General features: G+C 41.7%; 1 protein-coding gene across 1 annotated transcript; it reads right to left on the minus strand.

Moving 5' to 3' along the window:
• Positions 1-507: 507 nt before the first annotated feature.
• On the minus strand, positions 508-20,411 carry LOC120064372 (interferon alpha/beta receptor 1a-like). Its single transcript, XM_039014909.1, has 7 exons — positions 20,235-20,411; positions 13,153-13,285; positions 12,615-12,799; positions 5,292-5,452; positions 2,168-2,321; positions 1,818-1,963; positions 508-1,366 (listed from the first exon to the last, which is right to left on the minus strand). The coding sequence occupies exons 1-7, from the start codon at positions 20,284-20,286 to the stop codon at positions 1,001-1,003; spliced, it is 1,197 nt and encodes a 398-aa protein (XP_038870837.1). The 5' UTR covers positions 20,287-20,411; the 3' UTR covers positions 508-1,000.
• Between the last annotated feature and the right edge of the window lie 1,651 nt (positions 20,412-22,062).

The raw sequence follows: 22,062 nt of genomic DNA on the forward strand, positions 1-22,062 counted from the left end.
GAAGGCCTGATTCACGCAGTCTCCTCTGAACAGTTGATGTTGAGATGTGTCTTACTTGAACTCTAAAGCATTTATTTGGGCAGCAATTTCTGAGGCTGCTAACTCTAATGAACTTATCCTCTGCAGCAGAGGTAACTCTGGGTCTTCCTTTCCTGTGGCGGTCCTCATGAGAGCCGGTTTCATCATAGTGCTTGATTCTTTTTGCGACTGCACTTGAAGAAACTTTCAAAGTTCTTGACATTTTCCGGATTGACTGATCTTCATGTTTTAAAGTAATGGACTGTCGTTTGTCTTCGCTTATTTGAGCTGTTCTTGCCATAATATGGACTTGGTCTTTTACCAAATAGGGCTATCTTCTGTATACCACCCCTACCTTGTCACAACACAACTGATTGGCTCAAACACAATAAGAAGGAAAGGAATTCCACAAATTAACAAGGCACACCTGTTAATTGAAATGCATTCCAGGTGACTCTCTCATGAATCTGGTTGAGAGGGATGCCAAGAGTGTGCAAAGCTGTCATCAAGGCAAAGAGTGGCTACTTTGAAGAATCTAAAATATATACTTTGATTTGTTTAACACATTTTCAGATACTAATGATCCCATGTATGTTATTTCATAGTTTGGATGTCTTCAGTATTATTCTACAATTTAGAAAATAGTAAAAAAAAAGAGAAAAACCCTGGAATGAGTATGTGGCCAAACGTTTGACTGGTACAGTAAAATTGTTTATGTTTTAATCTGGGTTCACAGTGCGGACTGAACAGAGGTCCCCCATACCGAACGAGTTGGTTTGAATACGTTTACCGTTACACCCTTACTTTTGAGATGTGTCTTTTAATCTGCGAGATGTCATCAACTTCAAAGTGTCCTTTGAGGGGTAGAAAGACAGACTTCGGAGAACATTCTGTATGACCCTCCTCCTTTCCCTACTACAATTCTTCAACCATCACCTACGGTCTTTCCACCCAGCTCTCCTCTCGCTCTCTCCATCTCTCCTCAGACGCACACATCCACAACTCGCTCATCCGGAACTCCTTCGTCTCCAGGCTCTTCCCCCATCTCCTCCAGCTTGACCTTATCCACTTCCTTGTCTCTCCTGATTGGCTCACCCCCACCACTAGAACCCTGCTGGCCGGAGCCTCCCTCTGTGGAGTAGACCCCAGAGTCCCCGCTGCCTTCACTGCCCTGGCGGCTATGCCTGCTGCTGTCATGCTGCAGCCCTGAGGGGGGAGCTGTGAAGGGAGGGATGTGGATCTCCAGCAGCACCACCTCGGCGTACACGCTCAGATTATCACAGCACAGCTCCGACTCAGGAGTGAGGAGAATGGGCATTTCAGAGCCGAGGGAGGAGTCACAGAGGTACTGGTGGTGGGGGGGAGAAGAGGGCGCAGCATACGATTACTCAATTTATCCCAACCCCCCCGAGACACACTACCACCCACAGACACCTAAATATTACTGTTGTTTACATGCTAGTCACTGTGAGGACTGCTGCCACTCCCTGTTTATTATACATGTATAGTCACTTTACCCCTACCTACATGTACAATTTACCTTGACTAACCTGTACCCCCGCACATTGACTCGGTACCGGTACCCCCTGTATATAACCTCAGTATTGTTATTGTGTTACTTTTTCAAACTTTTGTTTATTTAGTCAATTTTGTTTGACTCCATTTCCTTAAAACTGAATTGTTGGTTAAGGGCTTGTAAGTAAGCATTTCACGGTAAGGTCTACACCTGTTGTATTCGGCGCATGTGACAAATAAAATTTGATAGGATGTGTGTGCTCGTTAGCCCATGTACAACTTACCTCCTGGATGTATGCAGGCAGCTGGATGGTGGGGTAGAAGGTGTATTTGTAGAACCTAAAGAAGGTGTAGGGCAGCAGCACCAGCAGGAAACATACTACCAGGGAGACCAGGAAGTACAGGAAGATCTGCCACCACTGGGTGTCACCTGTGGATGAAGACAATCACACATAAGTGTCCTTCACACTACATTACAGTGCCCTCATTAATGTATAAATACTCCTGTAAAAAAATAATAACACACACTTATACAGTATACTTACTCACACGGATACAGGTAGGTTACACACACACACACACACACACACACACAGACGTCATGCTATTTCAAAACCAATTTCAAAGTCTTTACCTTCTGTCTGCATGCACTGGGGTGCTGTGTAGCCACTTGTCTTGTTGTAGTAGTCGTAGCGAGACTGAACCATGACACAGTACCACGTCCAGGCCTCCAGCTCAGGCAGCGTCACCAGGTTGTTGATAGAGTTCACCACATTAGGCTTCAGACCCTGGTCAAACAATAAAAACATGTTAAAATAGGTTTTTGCAGAGTGAAATAAGATGGGGCTGTGTTTCCCAAACTTCTCTGGAGTACCTCCAGCCATTCCACTTACTTGATGTAATGCAGTACTAGCACAGTTGATTCCACTGGTGAACTAATCACCAAGCCCTTCTTCACATGAACCATCTATGCTAGTACTGGATTACATCAAGTAAGTGGAATAGCAGATACTATTGATGTTGAAGCCCTGGGGGAGTTAGAGAATATGTAATAAGAGCTTTGCATTCAATCTGATGCGCATTTTAATGCCCTTTCCGATATCGAACGGAATAAAAACCCTGAAGGTGGCCAAAACCTGAAAAATGTTGGCTTTACTTTTTACAATAAATACACCTTTTTTAATATTCAACCCTTCACACTCGTGGGGATTGTCCTATATGGATAGGGCTAAATTGAAATCTTACAGAAGAAATATGAAAAGTATATGCATAACCATGAGTACACCTGACAAGACTGAATCCTAACATTACACTTGATATATTTTTATTTCTTCATATACTTTTTTTTTAACCCCCTTTTTCCTCCCCAATTTCGTGATATCCAATTGCGATCCAATTACGATCTTGTCTCATCGCTACAACTCCCCAACGGGCTCGGGAGAGGCGAAGGTTGAGTCTTGCGTCCTCCGAAACATGACCCGCCAAACCGAGCTTCTAAACACCCACTGCACCAATGTGTCGGAGGAAACACCGTTCAACTGACTACCGAAGTCAGCCTGCAAGCGCCCAGCCCGTCATAAGGAGTCGCTATAGCGTCGAGGAGCCAAGTAAAGCCCCCCCCGGCCAAACCCTCCTCTAACCACGCTGGGCCAATATTCCTGGAAAATGTGAGGTAGGTGCAACATAAGACAAACAAATTACAAGGGTTTGAGTGAGAGGTCTAACTAGTGTTTCCAAGTGGCCACACACTTCAAGTGCACAGTCCCTTACATAGGATGCCACTACAGTAACAGGTCGATAGCAACAATTGATAACCTGATGTACCTTTTCAGACAGTAGAATTCTGCTCCAGCATAGAATTTTGGTATTGTTTCCCTGAAAACAATAAATGTTGCTGATTGATGTGCTGTTGTTTTTAATGGTAGGGTAGAAATGTTATTTTTTTCCCTCTACAAATTTTATTGGTAAGTCATATTTTATGAACTTCAAATACCTTTTCTTACGCCTTGACCACACCGACATCATCATTGCATTTTGGTACACCAGAAGTACATTCATTTCCAATGGAACACTGCGTTTGCCTCGCAGCATTGCGTTGCAGAGGCAGTTGCAGTGCGTTCTGTGTGGTGCATACGTTGGATTTATCGAACGTACGCGTCAAACTATGTGTAGACGGCTTGACAGAAATGGTAGCAGAAGGTGAATGTTGAACTTTCGTTGCACACATACCCAGATGATGCTGATGATCATTTAATTGACAGTTCTGGTTGCCTAGAAATGGATGTTAGTCCCGGCATTCCTTTACAGACAAGTTAAATGCCTGTTCAGTGGCGCTTCGAAACTACCTCCAGAAAAGGTTTCTTGCGGCATTTAAAAAGCCGTAGTGTACCCTTTCAGACAAACACACGTGCCGTAGTGTACCCTTTCAGACAAACACACGTGCCGTAGTGTACCCTTTCAGACAAACACACGTGCCGTAGTGTACCCTTTCAGACAAACACACGTGCCGTAGTGTACCCTTTCAGACAAACACACGTGCCGTAGTGTACCCTTTCAGACAAACACACGTGCCGTAGTGTACCCTTTCAGACAAACACACGTGCCGTAGTGTACCCTTTCAGACAAACACACGTGCCGTAGTGTACCCTTTCAGACAAACACACGTGCCGTAGTGTACCCTTTCAGACAAACACACGTGCCGTAGTGTACCCTTTCAGACAAACACACGTGCCGTAGTGTACCCTTTCAGACAAACACACGTGCCGTAGTGTACCCTTTCAGACAAACACACGTGCCGTAGTGTACCCTTTCAGACAAACACACGTGCCGTAGTGTACCCTTTCAGACAAACACACGTGCCGTAGTGTACCCTTTCAGACAAACACACGTGCCGTAGTGTACCCTTTCAGACAAACACACGTGCCGTAGTGTACCCTTTCAGACAAACACACGTGCCGTAGTGTACCCTTTCAGACAAACACACGTGCCGTAGTGTACCCTTTCAGACAAACACACGTGCCGTAGTGTACCATTTCAGACAAACACACGTGCCGTAGTGTACCCTTTCAGACAAACACACGTGCCGTAGTGTACCCTTTCAGACAAACACACGTGCCGTAGTGTACCCTTTCAGACAAACACACGTGCCGTAGTGTACCCTTTCAGACAAACACACATGCCGTAGTGTACCCTTTCAGACAAACACACGTGCCGTAGTGTACCCTTTCAGACAAACACACATGCCGTAGTGTACCCTTTCAGACAAACACACATGCCGTAGAGCTTTCAAGGCGCCACATTCGATACGTCTGAAAGGGGTATTATTGTGTTACATAGAAAACCTACATAGAAACCCTGGATAGGAAACCAGAGTAGGAACACAGGTGTGTTCTTTTTAAGGTTGCGGTTTAGAGTGTTACATGTTGTGGCTTCTGGTGTGTGGAGTTTTATAGCAGTCACAGGGTTACTGAGGGGAGGCCCAGGTGCCTTAAGGGACCATAGAAAAGGGAAGTGTGAGCTGGAGAAACAAAGGTATTTTTAAAACTTCTGAGGATTTCTAGTTGTTCCAAAAAATAATGAATCTGTCCTAGTTTCGGCTAGAAACCAAAAAAAGTAACATTCAAATGTTTGTCATTTAGTAGTGACTTAGTGCATCCATTTTAAGGTAGCTAGGTGAGCCACCACATATCACAGACAGTACATTTTCCACCAATAAAGTAGCTATCCGAAAAGTCAGTGCTAGTAAGAAAAGATAGTACCCTAGGGTCATCGGACAGGCTCCAGTACAGGATGTGGTAGTACAGGGAGAGGACGTGTTCCTTCATGGAGCCCTGGGTGCTGGTCAGGGGGTCAGAGATGGTCACGTCCAGCAGGTTCCCCACAGGAGCCAGCTCCACCCTGGACGGTGGGCCCAAAGCAGCTAGACAGGGGGAAGAACAGAAAAATAAGAAGCATAAATAAACTCTCAGTAATCATCAAGTCAGAATCCAGCCGAGCCAACTCCAGAGAACGATTATTGGTGATCGATAGCGGTCTTCCTGTGCTAGTTGTGTGTTAGGGTGTCTACTTACAGTACCAGTCAAAAGTTTGGACACACCTACTCATTCAAATCAAACTTTGTCACATGCACCGAATACAACAAGTGTAGACCTTACTGTGAAACGCTTACTTACAAGCCCTTAACTCTTTCTTGAACTGCATTGTTGGTTAAGAAAATATTTACCAATTAAACTAAAGTAAAAAATTATTAAAAAGTAACAATAAAATAACAAGGCTATATACAAGGGGTACCAGTACCGAGTCAATGAGCGGGGATACAGGTTAGTAGAGGTAATTTGTTGGTAGGGGTAAAGTGAATATAGTCCAGGTGGCCATTTGATTAATTGTTCAGCAGTCTTATGGCTGTTAATTTGTCCAGGCTCCAGTAACACTTGCCGTGTTGTAGCAGAGAGAACTGTCTATGACTTGGGTGCTGGAATCTGACAATTTGTGGGGCTTTCCTATGACACTGCCTAGTATGTAGGTCCTGGACAGCAGGAAGCTTGGCCCCAGTGACGTACTGGGCCATATGTACTACCATCTGTAGCGCCTTACGGTCAGATGCCAAACAGTTGCCATACCAGGTGGGGATGCAACCGGTCAGGATGCTCTCGATGGTGCAGCTGTAGAATTTTTTGAGGATCTGAGGACCCATGACAAATCTTTTCAGTCTCCTGAGGGGGAAAAGTTGTTGTCGTGCCATCTTCACGATTGTCTTGGTGTTTTTGGACCATGATAGTTCGTTGGTGATGTGGACTCCAAGGAACTTGAAACTCTCGACCCGCTCCACTACAGCCCCGTCGATGTTAATAGGGGCCTGTTCGGCCCGCTTTTTCTTGTAGTCGACGATCAGCTCCTTTGTCTTGCTCACATTGAGGGAGAGGTTGTTATTCTGGCACCACACTGCCAGGTCTCTGACTTCCTCCCTATAGGCCCTCATCGTTGTCGGTAATCAGACCTACCACTGTAGTGTCGTCAGCAAACTTAAATGGTGATGTTGGGAGTCGTGGGTGAACGGAGTACAGGAGCGGACTTAGCACACACCCCTGAGAGGCCCCAGTGTTGAGGATCTGCGTGGAAGATGTGCTGTTGCCTACCCTTACCACCTGGGGGCGGTCCGTCAGGAAGTCCAGGATCCAGTTGCAGAGGGAGGTGTTTAGTTCCAGGGTCCTTAGCTTAGTGATGAGCTTTGTGGGCACTATGGTGTTGAACGCTGAGCTGTAGTCATTCTCACATAGGTGTTCCTTTTGTCCAGGTGGGAAAGGGCAGTGTAGAGTGCGATTGACATTGCGTCATCTGTGGACATCTGTTGGGGCGGAATGCGAATTGGAGTTGGTCTAGGGCAGCAGTTCCCAAACTTTTTATAGTCCTGTACCCCTTCAAATATTCAACCTCCAGCAGCGTACCTCCTCTAGCACCAGGGTCAGCGCACTTGCCATTATTGTAAGCCTCCCTCCCACACACACTATACAATACATTTATTAAACATAAGAATGAGTGAGAGTTTGTGTCACAACCCAGCTCGTAGGACAAAGAGCTCTTATAGGACCAGGGCACATAATAATCAATAATTTTGCTCTTTATTTAACCATCTTACATATAAAACCTTATTTGTTAATCGAAAATTGTGAATAACTCACCACAGGTTAATGAGAAGGGTGTGCTTGAAAGGATGCACATAACTCTGCAATGTTGAGTTGTATTGTTTTAAATCATTTTCCACACAGTCTGTGCCTGTATTTAGTTTTCATGCTAGTGAAGGCTGAGAATCCACTCCCACATAGGTACGTGGTTGCAACGGGCATAAGTGTCTTAACTAGAGGTCGACCGATTAATCTGAATGGCTGATTAATTAGGGCCGATTTCAAGTTTTCATAACAATCGGAAATCGGTATTTTTGGACACCTATTTGGCCGATTTTTTTTTAACACCTTTACTTAACTAGGCGAGTCAGTTAAGAACACATTCTTAATTTCAATGACGGCCTAGGAACGGTGGGTTAACTGCCTTGTTCAGGCGCAGAACGACAGATTTTTACCTTGTCAGCTCGGGGATTCAATCTTGCAACCTTACGGTTAACTAGTCCAACGCTCTAACCACCTGCCTTACATTGCACTCCACGAGGAGCCTGCCTGTTACACGAATGCAGTAAGAAGCCAAGGTAAGTTGCTCGCTAGCATTAAACTTATCTTATAAAAAACAATCAATCATAATCACTAGTTAACTACACATGGTTGATGATATTACTAGTTTATCTAGCGTGTCCTGCGTTGTATATAAATCGATGCAGTGCGCATTCGCGAAAAAGGACTGTCGTTGCTCCAACGTGTACCTAACCATAAACATCAATGCCTTTCTTAAAATCAATACACAAGTATATATTTTTAAACCTGCATATTTAGTTAATATTGCCTGCTAACATGAATTTCTTTTAACTAGGGAAATTGTGTCACTTCTCTTGCAACAGAGTGAGGGTATATGCAGCAGTTTGGGCCGCCTGGCTCGTTGCGAACTGTGTGAAGACTTTCTTCCTAACAAAGACAGCCAACTTCGCCAAATGGGGGATGATTTAACAAAAGCGCATTTGCGAAAAAAAGCACAATCGTTGCACGACTGTACCTAACCATAAACATCAATACACAGAAGTATATATTTTTTAAACCTGCATATTTAGCTAAAATAAATCCAGGTTAGCAGGCAATATTAACCAGGTGAAATTGTGTCACTTCTCTTGCGTTCATTGCACGCAGAGTCAGGGTATATGCAACAGTTTGGGCCGCCTGGCTCGTTGCGAACTAATTTGCCAGAATTTTACGTAATTATGACATAACATTGAAGGTTGTTACATTGTACAGCAATATTTAGACTTAGGGATGCCACCCATTAGATAAAATACGGAACAGTTCCGTATTTCACTGAAAGAATAAATGTTTTGTTTTCGAAATGATAGTTTCCGGATTTGACCATATTAATGACCAAAGGCTCGTATTTCTGTGTGTTATTATGTTATAATTAAGTCTATGATTTGATATTTGATAGAGCAGTCTGACTGAGCGATGGTAGGCAGCAGCAGGCTCGTACGCATTCATTCAAACAGCACTTTATTCCGTTTTGCCAGCAGCTCTTCGCAATGCTTCAAGCATTGAGCTGTTTATGACTTCAAGCCTATGAACTCCCAAGATTAGGCTGGTGTAACCGATGTGAAATGGCTAGCTAGTTAGCGGGGTGTGCGCTAATAGCGTTTCAATCGGTGACGTCACTCGCTCTGAGACTTGTAGTTGTTCCCCTTGCTCTGCAAGGGCCGCGGCTTTTGTGGAGCGATGGGTAACGATGCTTCGAGGGTGGCTGTTGTCGATGTGTTCCTGGTTCGAGCCCAGGTAGGGGCGAGGAGAGGGACGGAAGCTATACTGTTACACTGGCAACACTAAAGTGCCTATAAGAACATCCAATAGTCAAAGGTATATGAAATACAAATGGTATAGAGAGAAATAGTCCTATAATTCCTAAAATAACTACAACCTAAAACTTCTTACCTGGGAATATTGAAGACTCATGTTAAAAGGAACCACCAGCTTTCATATGTTCTCATGTTCTGAGCAAGGAACTTAAACGTTTGCTTTTTTACATGGCACATATTGCACTTTTACTTTCTTCTCCATCACTTTATTTAAAACCAAATTGAACATGTTTCATTATTTATTTGAGGCTAAATTGATTTTATTGATGTATTATATTAAGTTTTCTGAATGAACACTTATTTGTTGTAATTGTCATTATTACAAATAAATAAATCCAATTAAAAAAAAAAAAAATCGGCTGATTATATCGGTATCGGCTCTTTTTTTAGTCCTCCAATAATCGGTATCAGCGTTGAAAAATCATAATCGGTCGACCTCTAGTCTTAAGAGTGCGATTTGCCAAGGAAGGATACTCTGAGTGCAGCCCAATCCAGAAATCTGGCAGTGGCTTCTGATTAAATTACATTTTCACAGAACCGCTTGTTGCAATTTTGATGAGGCTCTCTTGTTTAGATAATGGTAAGTGGACTGGAAGCATGAAAGGGATAATGAATCCAGTTGTTTGTGTTATCTGTTTCGGGAAAGTACCTGCGTAATTGCGCAACAAACTCACTCAGGCGCTTCGCTATATCACATTTGACATTGTCCGTAAGCTTGAGTTCATTTGCCCACAAAAAATCATACAATGATGGAAAGACCTGTGTGTTGTCCTTGTTAATGCAAACAGAGAAGAGCTCCACCTTCTTAATCATAGGCTCAATTTTGTCCCGCCCATTGAATATAGTTGCGGAGAGTCCCTGTAATCCTAGATTCAGATCATTCAGGCGAGATTAAACATCACCCAGATAGGCCAGTCGTGTGAGAAACTCATGCAAGCGGTCAGACAAGTGAAAATTATGGTCAGTAAAGAAAACTACGATTTTTTTCTCAATTCAAAAGAACGTGGCAACACTTTGCCCCATGATAACCATAGCACTTCTGTATGTTGTAAAAGCGTTACATGGTCGCTGCCCATATCATTGCATAGGGCAGAAAATACATGAGAGTTCAGGGACCTTGCTTTAACAAAGTTAACAATTTTTCACTGTAGTGTCCAAAACCTCTTTCAAGCTGTCAGGCATTCCCTTGGCAGCAAGAGCCTCTCGGTGGATGCTGCAGTGTACCCAAGTGGCGTCGGGACCAACTGCTTGCACGGACGTTACCACTCCACTACGTCTCCTGTCATGGCTTTTGCACCACAAGTACAGATAAACATGAGCAGCAGCTACGTTTGGCTACATATGGACTGTTAGTGGAATTCCCACGAGAGAGTAACGGTTAATGTGATTGGATGTTAATTATTTGACTAGGCTACCCTTATTTGACATTGTGTTGATATTTCACTGAACACTAGATGGTTTAATTTTATTTTTGGCAGTGAAATGAGCCTACTCAGGCGAGAGAAAAACAACTTACCCAAATGTATAGCCCAGTTGGAAACTATAGAAGGACTGTTTGAAAATGTGAATAAAAAATAAAAAAATCTATACACTTAATTTTTTAAACGTGAATCAGTTTATTTGGCGTAGCCTGAAGGCATTTCGCGTACCCCAGTTTGAGAATACCTGGTCTAGTGTATCCGGGATGATGCTGCTGATGTGACAAGCCTTTCAAAGCACTTAATGGATACTGACGTGAGTGCTACGGGGCAGTAATCATTTTAGGCAGGTTACCTTCGCTTCCTTGGGCACAGCGGTCTGCTTGAAACATGTAGGTATTACAGACTCAGTCAGGGAGAGGTGAAAAATGTCAGTGAAGACCCTTGCCAGTTGGTCCGCGCATGATTTGAGTACACATCCTGGTAATCCGTCCGGCCCCGTGGATTTGTGAATGTTGACCTGCTTAAAGGTCTTGCTCACATCGGCTACCGAGAGCGTTATCACACAGTCGGCCAGAACAGCTGGTGCGCTCATGCATGCTTCAGTGTTGCTTGCCTCGAAGCGAGCATGAAAGGCATTTAGCTCATCTGGTAGGCTCACGTCACTGGGCAGCTCGTGGCTGGATTTCCATTTTGTACTCTAATAGTTTAAGCCCTGCCACATCCGATGAGCAGGGCTTCAATCTTAATCCTGTATTGACGCTTTGCCTGTTTAAATGGTTCGACTGAGGGCGTAGCGGGATTTCTTATAAGCTTCCGGATTAGAGTCCCACTCCTTGTAAGCGGCAGCACTAGCCTTTAGCTCGATGCGGATGTTGCCTGTAGTCCATGGCTTCTGGTTGGGATATGTACGGTCACTGTGGGGATGACGTGGTCAATGCACTTATTGATGAAGCCGATGACGGAGGTGGTATACTCCTCAATGCCATTGGATGAATCCCGGAACATATTCCAGACATTTGAGAAACAGATGTTTCACAAGTCCTCAACTGGCAGCTTCATTAAATAGTACCCGCAAAATACCAGTCTCAATGTCAACAGTGAAGAGGCAACTCCGGAATGCTGGCCTTCTAGGCAGAGTTCCTCTGTCCAGTGTTCTTTTGCCCATCTTAATCTTTTCTTTTTATTGGCCAGTCTGAGATATGGCTTTTTCTTTGCAACTCTGCCTAGAAGGGGTCTGTTTCTCAAACTAGACACTAATGTACTTGTCCTCTTGCTCAGTTGTGCACCGGGGCCTCCCACCCATCTTTCTATTCTGGTTAGTGTCCGTTTGCTCTGTTCTGTGAAGGGAGTAGTACACAGCATTGCACGAGATCTACAGTTTCTTGAAAATTTCTCGCATGGAATAGCCTTAATTTCTCAGAACAAGAATAGACTGACGAGTTTCAGAAGAAAGTTCTTTGTTTCTGGCCATTTTGAGCTTGTAATCAAATCCACAAATGCTGATGCTCCAGATATTCAACTAGTCTAAAGGCGGCCACTTTTATTGCTTCTTTAAATCAGAACAGTTTTCAGCTATGCTAACAATTGCAAAAGGGTTTTCTAATGATCAATTAGCCTTTTAAAATGATAAACTTGGATTAGCTAACACAACGTGCCATTGGAACACAGGAGTGATGGTTGCTGATAATGGGCCTCTGTATGCCTATGTAGATATTCCATTACAAATCAGCTGTTTCCAGCTTCAAAAGTCATTTACAAAATTAACAATGTCTACACTGTATTTCTGATCAATGATTGAGAGAATGCCAAGAGTGTGCAAAGCTGTCATCAAGGCAAAGGGTGGCTAATTTGAAGAATCTCAAATATATTTTGATTTGCTTAACACTTTTTTGGTTACTACATGATACCATCTGTTATTTCATAGTTTTGATGTCTTCACTATTATTCTACAATGTAGAAAATAGTAAAAATAAAGAAAAACCCTACAATGAGTAGGTGTCCAAACTTTTGACTGATAATGTATGTTGATGTGTGGTTGTGCTCAGATACGCGACTGCCTCTTTGCAACTGTGTTTATTATTTTGTTATCTTCTCCATTTACATCACTTTAGTTTGTGTTTTTAAATCGGTGCCAAAGTCAGTCTTCCCCATTTCCTCTCTCTCACCGTCTTTATCGGGGCAGAAGTCTTTAAGGACCCAGTCTGAGTTCAGTTCGTCTGCACTGGCTCGGACCCTGAGCACATACATGCCCAGGTAGTGCAGATCAGAGCCTGTGAAGTTACAGTGGGTATGTATGGTCCTCTCACACACACGGCTCCAGTTCTTCTTCTTCCTCTGCATCTTGTACTTCCTATTGGGGAGAGAGAGGGTCACTGATTTACATTTTAGTCCTTTAGCAGACATTGCTCTGGATAAGAGTAATTGGGTTTAACCGCCTAGCTCAAGGGCACAGACAGATTTTTCACCTAGTCGACTCTGGGATTCTAACCAGCAACCTTTTGGTTACTGGCCCAATGTGCTCAACGGCTAGACTACCTGCTACTGATGAGAGGCAGTCTTGGCCAAATACCAGATCATGACACTCATATTGTAGCGCAAGAAAAATTAGACCAGCCACAGTTTGGGTGTACTGTAGCATGCGAGATATATTATGTGACATGGGGAGGGGTGGAGGATGTGTCCAAGAGTGTGATACTGTCTTACCCCATGTACTCTGCAGTGAAGGTAACAGTGTTGCCTGTGGTCGTCTGGTCCCGGTCCCAGTCCCATGTTAGTAGGTACTCTGTGTTCAGGGTGAGCAGAGTCAGGTTCTGAGGTACAGGCAGCTCTGCAAGCACTGAAACACACAAAGGAAGACATTTGGTATGGTATGCTATAGGATGTGAATTGGGGTCACTTCCATGTAAAAGGATCCATGAGCACCAACATGTGAAGTTCATAGGAGAATATCAAATTGGGTGCCAAACGAAAGCAAAGAGATTATATATTTAGGACATGACAGGATCGATACATTTTACAAATTTGGCACAAGTAAACCTTTGATTTCTGGTCAAACAGATTTTAGAAAACATCTTCCAGAAATGTTTTATTTCTTATACCTTTTTCACATCAAAACAGACCACTGCCAACTAATAACCACATTTAGCATTTGGATAAATAATTAGCCTTCTGTAAGTTTAAGGAGAAGTTTATCTAAAGTTCCATGCATAACACATGTATTTTCATCAACATTTATAATGAGTATTTCTGTAAATTGATGTGGCTCTCTGCAAAATCACCGGATGTTTTGGAAGCAAAACATTACTGAACGTAACGCACCAATGTAAACTGAGATTTTTGGATATAAATATGAACTTTATTGAACAAAACATACATGTATTGTGTAACATGATGTCCTATGAGTGTCATCTGATGAAGATCATCAAAGGTTAGTGATTAATTATATCTCTATTTATGCTTTTTGTGACTCCTCTCTTTGGCTGGAAAAATGGCTGTGTTTTTCTGTGGCTATGTACTGACCTAACAATCGTTTGGTGTGCTTTCATCGTAAAGCCTTTTTGAAATCTGACACATTGGCTGGATTCACAACAAGTGTAGCTTTAATTTCGTGTATTGCATGTGTGCTTTCATGAAAGTTTAATTTTTATAGTAATTTATTTGAATTTGGCGCTCTGCATTTTCACTGGATGTTGGCCATACGGGACGCTAGCTTCCCACATATCCCAGAGAGGTTTTAAGAAACATTGCCTTGTAATTATGTCAACAAAAACCCACATACCCAGATATTCTCCAATTTCTCTCCCTCAAGAGAGGGAATATAATGAAAGTTCACAGAAGTAACAAGGTAGACCTACCAATTATTGTTTACTTAATAATTCATAAACAAAAATGTATTTAAGTGATTAAAACTCATAATTATGTTACCAAATCATTAATAGAATTACCAAACAATTACAATACATCCATTATGTATTTAATTGACTGCAATAGGAAATCATAGTAGTCACAAACCACAGTTGGGTCACCTGCTACTGTCCTCACTCCACTGGCATACAGTTATGTTCAGCTCATACTGTCTCCTGCTACTGTCCTCCCTTCCACTGGCATACAGTTATGTTCAGCTCAATGTTTTATTTCTCTTTCTGTCACATGGTCAAAGCAAGAGTGTGAAAACAGTCTGGACAACCCCTCCCTCCCTCTAGTTAATGTCACCTCTCCCGGCTCTTACTGACACCTACCCATGAGCCCCCTCTTTCTATTTACTGTAACCAGCATCCACACCCCCTGAGCACAGACCAATATCAGACGTCGAAAAGTAGTTGAAATTTGGTCAGTCCGCCATGGCCCTGACTTAAATGTACACAGATGTCGTTTTTTGGGCCGTACACTGCCTTGATTCCAACATCTACAGACATTGGTTTTTGGTCCGGTCCAGACTGGCCATGATTTGGGCCAAACATATACGTCTATGATTAGTGACCCAACCAAATCATAGACATCTATGGTTTTACAAATTTGGACAGCACAGCACAGCAAAGCAGAGTAGAGTACAATACTAGGGATTCAAATTTCGATCGATTTTGCTGCCGACTAACCGGCCCTCACTAACCGGTCAACAAACGGTTACATTTTTTCCAAACAGTAAAATGACGTGACCAACAGAAAATACTACGTATGCATACATGTAACGGCCGTTTTTTTATTAAGAGCTTAGTGGTAACATGCAACAATAGCAAGCCAATTGTATTGTCTTACAGTTCAAAAGGCTAGACTTATTGAACATGTAACTCCTGTAATGAAGCGGCTAATAAAACTATTCAAACATTTGCTAAAATGCAATTCACCGGGAAACAGTTCTAAACAGCATATGTGAGCGGTTCCATGTGACAAAGATGAAAATCTCTATTAGAAACTTTTTCACCACTTCCGAATTAGTCAAAGTTCTGCTCCCATTCATTTTGAACAGGGGGAAGGTGAGTGGGAGAACCCTGCTAGTGGAGTTCTCTCTGCTCTACTTTATGCAAATTGCACGTGGCCACCACTGTCGTTAACCAATCAGGCAAGGAGCAAATATTTTATTGAAAATCTTCCGTTCATGAAACATAGTTCTGCCTGTCATTAGTGCCGGGCAAATAAAAACAAAGTATGATGGAGGACAGCAAATCAATCATTGCTGTGTCTGGTTTTCCAATTCTATATGAGGTCGCTTTGCTAGAATACAGAGACAAAATCAGAAGGCCAATGGCATGGAGGAGGATTGCAGAGATTTTTGATGATGGTGAAGAGAAATTTACACAACAATGTTTGCTTGTGCTGTCTCGCGACAGTAGTGATGTGCAGTATTTCGAAAGATTTGTTCTTTCTGAACAACTCTTTTTGTCCTCAGTGACTTGTTCATTTTAGTCATTCGTTTGACCTGCTGGCTGCCAGCAATTAATTCTCAGTCAGTAAAAATAGCCGAACTTCCCATCACTACAAGCTAGCTATGAACCGCAAATCAACCTAAACCTCAAAACTGTGATAAAGCTACCATTTGTGAATGTGTTGACTAAATTAAATTGTAAAATTCACCCACCAAAGGATAGAAGTCGCCAGTAACACACACTTATTACATTGTAAACGGAACATGAATTTCCCATGTAATATGCTACCAATTGGATTATGGTGATGGGTTCTAAACTTTGAATATTATGAATCCATAGTTATGCTAGAGAAATTAGGGGTGCCATATTCTAGGGTTTACACCAGAAGTTAATGGTTATCTGTAGGAGGAATGTATATGGTGTATGCAATTAAGCTTGGAATGTGCTGAGTGCAGGGAAGACGATCACATGTGGCAGGCACTGATATGGGTAGAGAGCTGTGGATTAGTGATGAAGGGGGTCGAGGTCAGGTCATGTCACATTAGGGGAGAAGGAACCATTTATTGCCCGTATAACTTAACAAATGGTATCTTAACATTATGATTCTCATATATTACAGCTTATGGCTCTTTCATTATACAGTGGGGCAAAAAAGTATTTAGTCAGCCACCAATTGTGCAAGTTCTCCCACTTAAAAAGATGAGACGCCTGTAATTTTCATCATAGGTACACTTCAACTATGACAGACAAAATGAGAAAAAAAAATCCAGAAAATCACATTGTAGGATTTTTAATGAATTTATTTGCAAATTATGGTGGAAATAAGTATTTGGTCAATAACAAAAGTTTCTCAATACTTTGTTATATACACTTTGTTGGCAATGACAGAGGTCAAACGTTTTCTGTAAGTCTTCACAAGGTTTTCACACACTGTTGCTGGTATTTTGGCCCATTCCTCCATGCAGATCTCCTCTAGAGCAGTGATGTTTTGGGGCTGTTGCTGGGCAACACGGACTTTCAACTCCCTCCAAAGATTTTCTATGGGGTTGAGATCTGGAGACTGGCTAGGCCACTCCAGGACCTTGAAATGCTTCTTACGAAGCCACTCCTTCGTTGCCCGGGCGGTGTGTTTGGGATCATTGTCATGCTGAAAGACCCAGCCACGTTTCATCTTCAATGCCCTTGCTGATGGAAGGAGGTTTTCACTCAAAATCTCACGATACATGGCCCCATTCATTCTTTCCTTTACACGGATCAGTCGTCCTGGTCCCTTTGCAGAAAAACAGCCCCAAAGCATGATGTTTCCACCCCCATGCTTCACAGTAGGTATGGTGTTCTTTGGATGCAACTCAGCATTCTTTGTCCTCCAAACACGACGAGTTGAGTTTTTACCAAAAAGTTATATTTTGGTTTCATCTGACCATATGACATTCTCCCAATCTTCTTCTGGATCATCCAAATGCTCTCTAGCAAACTTCAGACGGGCCTGGACATGTACTGGCTTAAGCTGGGGGACACGTCTGGCACTGCAGGATTTGAGTCCCTGGCGGCGTAGTGTGTTACTGATGGTAGGCTTTGTTACTTTGGTCCCAGCTCTCTGCAGGTCATTCACTAGGTCCCCCCGTGTGGTTCTGGGATTTTTGCTCACCATTCTTGTGATCATTTTGACCCCACGGGGTGAGATCTTGCGTGGGGCCCCAGATCGAGGGAGATTATCAGTGGTCTTGTATGTCTTCCATCTTCCATGATTTCTTCAAACCAAGCTGCTTACCTATTGCAGATTCAGTCTTCCCAGCCTGGTGCCGGTCTACAATTTTGTTTCTGGTGTCCTTTGACAGCTCTTTGGTCTTGGCCATAGTGGAGTTTGGAGTGTGACTGTTTGAGGTTGTGGACAGATGTCTTTTATACTGATAACAAGTTCAAACAGGTGCCATTAATACAGGTAACGAGTGGAGGAGAGAGGAGCCTCTTAAAGAAGAAGTTACAGGTCTGTGAGAGCCAGAAATCTTGCTTGTTTGTAGGTGACCAAATACTTATTTTCCACCATAATTTGCAAATAAATATATAAAAAATCCTACAATGTGATTTTCTGGATTTTTTTTTCTCATTTTGTCTGTCATAGTTGAAGTGATGAAAATTACAGGCCTCTCTCATCTTTTTAAGTGGGAGAACTTGCACAATTGGTGGCTGACTAAATACTTTTTTGCCCCACTGTATCTAATAATATCCGACTGGTGTTAGACCTTATTGACTATTCTGATTTAATCTTCGACCGTAGTTTTTTTGTCTTCTTAGACTTTTATAAAGCCTTCGATACAGTGGAACATGAGTTTCTATTTCTCTCCCTTGCAAAATTTGGTTTTGGGGAATTATTTTGTAGTACTATTAAATTAAAGCATGGCACTTCTTGCCTAATTCCTCTTTTCAAATCAAATCTAGGAGGTTGCCTAATTTCGCCTTACCTCTTCATACTTGCAACCCAACTTCTTACAAGTTCTGTTAAATCTAATGATATAAAGGGGATCTCTATTGCTGACAGAGATATTATCATAAGTCAGCTTGCAGATGACACAACCCTCTTTTTGAAAGATGCTGACCAGATTCCTAGAGCAGTCGATGTGATAAATATATTTTCCAAAGCATCTGGTCTTTGCCTGAAACTTAATAAGTGTGAATTGTTTGCTGTTAAAGACTGTGTGATACCCTCTATATGCAATATTCCAGTCAAGGAAAAAGTAATATACCTTGGGATTACCATATCTAAGGATCAACAGGAAAGATGCTCATTAAATGTTATACCTATTATTGAAAAAATCAAAAAGAAGTTGAACCATTGTTTGCAGAGGGATTTATCCTTGAAAGGTAGAGTATTGCTTTCTAAAGCTGAAGGTATCACCAGACTTACTTATGCAGCCCAGTCCCTATATCTTGACAACAAAATAGGTAAAGCGGTTGACCAGGTGCTTTTCAACTTCATCTGGAAAAATCGTACACATTATATTAGGAAATCTGTAGTTATGAACATGGTGGTCTCAAATTTTTGGGTTGATTTTCCTACTTTGAAAAATACTTCAGATAAATTGGGCTAAACATTTTTTAAAGAATCCTACTTCAATTTGGAATTTCATATCTTCTCCTGTTTTGGTAGCCTCAATTTTATGTGACTTTGTAACTATAACATTGATAAGATTCCTGCAAAATTATCTGCTTTTCATAGACAAGTATTCTTAGCGTGGTCGTTAATTTTTCCCCGCATAGGTATTTCATTTGGAACAATAAGGACATTTTGTATAGAAACAAGTCTTTATTTTTTAAGAACTGGTTCAATAATCATATCCTACTGGTGAGTCAACTTTTTAATGCAAAAGGATTGTTACTCAATTATGAGGAATTTTTATCTCGTTACAATATCCCTGTAACACCTAGAGAGTTCACCATAGTCTTTGATGCTATTCCATCTGGAACTCTCATGGTATTTAGAGGTGTAGCCAGACCTCACCTTCTTGACCTACCCTCACTTAATCCAGTTGACTCTCCAATGCTGTTTTTCTAACAACTCTTTGTTAGAATGATCCATAAGTATTACCCTGTGAAGAAACATTACCTGAAGAAACTCAAAAAATACATTAACATTGATTGTACTTTTTGTGTTGAGCATCCAGAAACCGTTTCACATTTATTTTGGCATTGTCTACATGTAAAACAATTTTGGAAAGATATTCAGTTTAATAATTGTTAATATTCTTGATGACTTTTGTTTTTTTTAATGGGAGAATGTGCTGCTCAGTTTCCTTAACCATAATAAAGAAAAACAATTTTACCTCCATAAATCTAATTGTGCTAATGGAAAAATTGTCATATTCATAGATGTAAGTTCACTAATAAAAAAACACTTCTGTGGTTTCTAGAAGGAATTCGAGCAGTACATTAAGACTATTCTACATTCTTCTAATAAGAAAACTGTTAAAACAATGTGCTTCTTTTAAGGTCTTTGTATAATCTGTAATTTGGTGTACCCCCTAGCATATGTTATCATTGTCTGTTTGTATACTTCTTGTATGTATACTGATTTTTCTTTAAAAAAAGTTAAAATGTAAAAAAAGAAGAAAAAAAAAAGAAGGCCTAGCTAGTGCTGTATCACATTAGTGGATACTCACACTACTCTCAGGGCAGGTCTGTCGGTTTTGACTAGCAGAAGTGACTTTTTGTGGCAGGTTAAGATAATTAACGTGGCAGGTTACGAGAATTAGGTTAAAGTTAATTAAAGGGTTAGCTAAAATTGTCCATAACTGCCCTAAGACCAGTCTTGGTTAACTACATAATAGTACATGCCATCACTAAAACGGAATATTTAGCTACTATAGCTGGCTAACGTTACCGTTAGACACGGCAATATAGAGCTAGCATTAGCTAGCTACTTACCATTGGTTATTGTGAGAGACCAGATGAGAACGAGAGCAAAGCCCACGTTCATGATGAGTAATTATTATTTATCAAAGAATCCAACCGTACGTTTGCTCACGCTGCCTTCACAAATCGTTAATTTCACCAGTTGCTGCGGCCAGTTGTTGTGATTGCTGCCTAGGGTCTACATTACCGTTCTTCTAGCAGCAGGATATTATGCTGGCATCACATGGCGGATTTGTTTCTTCAAAATAAGAGTCTCACTGCAAAAACACGCTAAACTTTGGGAATATCTTTTTTTTTTAACACTAATGTAGTACAACTGTTTTTCACAGCATTGCGACCACCTTTGAAAAAATAAAAAGTTCACACAAATACTGTTATACTGGTATGTTGAAAGCTATTGTGTAGGCTATATTTAAGTTAATACACTTTTAATACAATACTAATATATGTTATTGGAATTACTCAAGACTTACTGCAAGACCTAAATGAGTCTCTTGTGCTGGGCAACGGGTTTAATACAGAGTAATGAATTTTACTCCACCCACTCCATTCACTGCAATACAATACATGGTATATGGGATACTTAAAATCAAATCAAATTTAATTCTCACATACACATGTTATTGTGAAATGCTTGTGTTTCTAGCTCCAACAGTGCAGTAATATCTAGCAATTCACAACCTAAAAGGAAAATAATGGAATGGAATATATAAATATTAGGATGAGCAATGTCAGAGTGGCGTAGACTAAATACAGTAGAATAGAATACAGTATATACATATGAGATGAGTAAAGCAAAATATGTAAACATTATTAAAGTGACTAGTGTTCCTTTATTACAATTGCCTGTGATTTCAAGTCTATGTATATGGGGCAGCAGCCTCTAAGGTGCAGGGTTACGTAACCAGGTGGAAGCCGCCTAGTGATGTTTACTTAACAGTCTGATGGCCTTGAGATAGAAGCTGTTTTCAGTCTCTCGGTCCCCGCTTTGATGCAACTGTACTGACCTCGCCTTCTGGATGATAGCGGGGTGAACCGGCAGTAGCTGGGGTGGTTGTTGTCCTAGATGATCTTTTTGGCTTTTCTGTGACATTGGGTGCTGTAGGTGTCCTGCAGGGCAGGTAGTTTGCCCCCAATGATGCATTGGGCAGACCGCACCACCCTCTAGAAAGCCCTCCGATTGTAGGTGGTGCAGTTGCCGGTGATACAGCCCGACAGGATGCTCTCAATTGTGCATCTGTAAAAGTTTGTGAGGGTCTTAGGGGCCAAGACAAATTTCTTCAGCCTCCTGAGCTTGGAGGGTACTATGGTGTTGAATGCTGAGCTATAGTCAATGAACTGCATTCTTGCATACTGTAGGTATGTAGGTAGTCCAGATGGGATAGGGCAGTGCGATGAAGTTTACATTGTCTGTGTATCTATTGGGGCGGTAAGCAAATTGAAGTTGGCTTGTAGAGAGAACTATTCTACCCGTCTCAGATAGTGGGGTGGGAAATACTCAGTAGGTTCTCTACTAACCAAATATGTGTAGTTTTGGAGGGGGACTGTGTCACATGGCCTACTGATGGCTTTTCACTCTGCCCTCTTTATAGCGCCCAATGCAATACACTGTTATAGACTGTGCATGGGATACATATTGGCTTGTAGAGATAACTTTTCTATCTGTCTCAGCTAAAGTGGGGTGGGAAATACTCAGTAGGGTCTCTTCTAACCAAATGTGGTTAGTTTTGGAGAGAGACTGGTTCGTACATTTTCAGCAACACAGCTTTAAATGACCTGGTACGATCCCTGGGCCTGAAATCGATACACACTCAACAACAAAAGGCAATTTTAGCATGTA

This window comes from Salvelinus namaycush, chromosome 19 (assembly GCF_016432855.1).
Source record: "Salvelinus namaycush isolate Seneca chromosome 19, SaNama_1.0, whole genome shotgun sequence".
NCBI lineage: Eukaryota > Metazoa > Chordata > Actinopteri > Salmoniformes > Salmonidae > Salvelinus > Salvelinus namaycush.

Excerpts from the sequence above, each read along its gene's own strand:
- LOC120064372 (XM_039014909.1), bottom strand. The coding sequence starts at position 20,286 with ATGAACGTGGGCTTTGCTCTCGTTCTCATCTGGTCTCTCACAATAACC. Across the intron at positions 12,800-13,152 it reads TTCACTGCAGAGTACATGGG|GAAGTACAAGATGCAGAGGA; the intron begins GTAAGACAGTAT and ends TCTCCCCAATAG. Across the intron at positions 5,453-12,614 it reads CTTCTGCCCCGATAAAGACG|CTGCTTTGGGCCCACCGTCC; the intron begins GTGAGAGAGAGG and ends CCCCCTGTCTAG.